The following is a 2,500-nucleotide window of genomic DNA, read 5'->3' on the forward strand; positions in this document are numbered from 1 at the left end:
CTCCCCGGGAAGCACATCCTGGGCGACCTCGAAGGGGAAACTCGGATATTTGTGAGTTATTGGAAATGGATTTTGTCTAGATTCAGGCGATGCGATGTAATCTGCGTCTAGATTGAACGCAGCTTGGTTGATGGTTGCTCTTTCCTTCAGTTGGTGAGTGGAGGAATATAGAACTTTATTATAGATTTTGTAGTTAGGATATCTTTAATTATATTTACATACATATGCACACAGAGATACATATGAATATAAATATAGATATGAGTATAGATATACATGTGAATAACATAAATGAATGAATGACTGAAATAGATTGACAGACAGATTGATAGACAGGCAGACAGATAGATGGATAGATAGATCATAGATCATAGATACATAGATCAAGAAACAAATAAGCAAATAAAAGAATAAATAAAAAGACACAGACACCCTTCTATCTATCAACATACACACGCACAGTATAAAAGAGCAATGCCATACTGGAGCACAAGAGAGACCTGAAGATGAAGCCTCCTCTCTCGCCCGCAGAAGATGAAGTGATGAAGCTGCGGGAGGCGGCGGACCAGCAGAGCGAGGCCATGAAGAGCCTGAAGGAGGAGGTGGAGCGAATGAGGCAACAGCTGGCCGATGACAACGAGAAGTATCGGTGAGGTTTCTCTTTTCTGTTTCTTTTGTTTTGTTTTCTTTCGTTTGTGTTTGTGATTGTTTTAGTCGTTCGTTTGTGGATGGTTCGGTTTGTTGTTCAATCCCGACCTATTTGTAATTTGCGTCTTTCGTTGGGTGATCGAAAGTCGCAAAGATGAGGTATTTGTATGTTTGGTAAGAAGGGCAAAAAGTTTGATTTAAAAGTTGAATGTAGTCTGGAAAAGCTGTTTCATTGTTATGTGTTACAAATTGGTATCAGGCATTTCTAAGATATCCTTAGAGTGTGGGACCGTTTTCATAAATGGGGATTTACCAAGGCCTATTTGTTTACATTCACATATTTTTGCCTCGCCAATTTTAGCAGCGTTATTGATTTTATTACTTCTGCATCTTCCTAAAATAAGTGAAGTTTTGGTATGCAAAGAGGCCTTAAAGTAGGTAGAGGAATTTTAACGCGAAGGCCGAATGTCTGGGAAACAGGGCGGAGCGAGCTCGGTTAGAGCAGGAAGGAGCCCGCGTCCAGCAGGCTCTCGATCGGATCCAGGAGGAGGTTGCCCGGGAGCAGCAGAGGGCGAGGTACCAGGGAGGGCTTTACCAACAGGCCCTCGAGAAGCTCAAGCAGGCGGAGGCCACGGCGGCAAGTGCGGAGAGCAAGGTATGTATGAGACTTTTCTCAAAGGAGGTTGTGATTTTCCAGAGTGTGCTTGGATGAGGTTGGACGGGGTCTGGCGGCTCTGACCACCTCAAGCCCCGACCAGAAAACTCAGCCCTTCAAAGGAGCCTCTGATGCGGTCAGCAAGGACTTGAAAGGTTTGGAGGATCCCGACAGAGGGCTTCCGAGAGCGACTTCTGCGACTACTGCCGTCGACAGCAAGAAGAAGGGTAGAGACGCCTCGCGCGACGCTGCCGACAGGGAGAGGGATGGAGTAGAAAAGGAAGGAACGGAGAGAGAACCTGAGGGAACGGATGTCGTAAAAATAGCCGAGGAAGCTCCTAAAGAGGAAAAGGAAGAGACAAAACGAGGTGACAAAGAGGAAGACCAGGCTAAAGACACAAAAGACGACAAAAGCGGCGCGGAGGAGGGGACTGGCAAAGCCGAAGGTGAAGACGACAAGAAGAGAGAAGATGACGCAGAAGAGGGGAAGAACGAAGCCAAAGGCGGAGATGACGAACAGAAAGACGACGACGCAGAAGAAGAAAGCGACAGCGCCAAAGGAGGAGACGACGACACGAAAGACGGAGATGGCGACGCAAATGACGGAGATGACGCCAGGGGAGGGGACAACGAGCCTGACGAAGATGGCGGCGACGCGCAGGGAGGTGGCGACGGCGAAAAGGAAGGCGCCGACGAAGGAAAGGGCGAACCCGACGACAGCCGTGGGAGCGCTGACGGCACGGAGGGAGAGGCAGACCCCAAAGACAAGGAGAAAGACGCAGGAACGGGCGAAAGGAAGGAGGAGGACAGTTCAGAGGCCAAGCAGGAAGAACCCTGTGAAGACAAGGACTGCGAAAGATGCGTGAACTGGTCGATGATAATGGACACCCTCGAGGACGCGCTGCAGGGCCTTCAGCTGGACATCAACAAGCAAACGGCCCGCCTTGAGAGGCTGTCGGCGAGGGAGAGGGCCCAGTGCGACAACTGCACCATGCAGCACCTGGTCCTCGGCGCTGTCTACAACAGGCTCGACAACGTTGACAAGTACTCTCACATGTTGGACGACAGGATACAGTCGCTCTCCCACAGGTGGGCTGGAGGTCGCTTGTCGGTGCTCGCTCTTTAACAGCATGTCCTCCCTGTGGCTCGTTTGATGGCAGAAACCACTTCTTTGCAGAGTAAAGGCCAAAACACCTG

At 49.6% G+C, this 2,500-nt stretch overlaps 1 protein-coding gene across 3 annotated transcripts in view; it reads left to right on the forward strand.

The window, feature by feature from the left end:
• Positions 1 to 2,500, forward strand: part of LOC113806958 (cingulin) — an 18,935-nt gene that overhangs the window by 15,089 nt on the left and 1,346 nt on the right. The window contains exons 9-10 of one of the 3 annotated variants that reach the window (XR_003475847.2): positions 532 to 649; positions 1,346 to 2,499. Coding sequence is in view for 1 of the 3 variants with exons in the window: in XM_027358087.2 (XP_027213888.2) it covers positions 532 to 649; positions 1,346 to 2,392 (1,165 nt within the window). In the remaining 2 variants the exon portion in view is untranslated. The remainder of the gene's footprint in view (positions 1 to 531; positions 650 to 1,345; position 2,500) is intronic. The other 2 variants (XR_011398791.1, XM_027358087.2) reach the window with 2 other exon arrangements.

The sequence above is a fragment of the Penaeus vannamei genome, chromosome 10 (assembly GCF_042767895.1).
Source record: "Penaeus vannamei isolate JL-2024 chromosome 10, ASM4276789v1, whole genome shotgun sequence".
Lineage (NCBI taxonomy): Eukaryota > Metazoa > Arthropoda > Malacostraca > Decapoda > Penaeidae > Penaeus > Penaeus vannamei.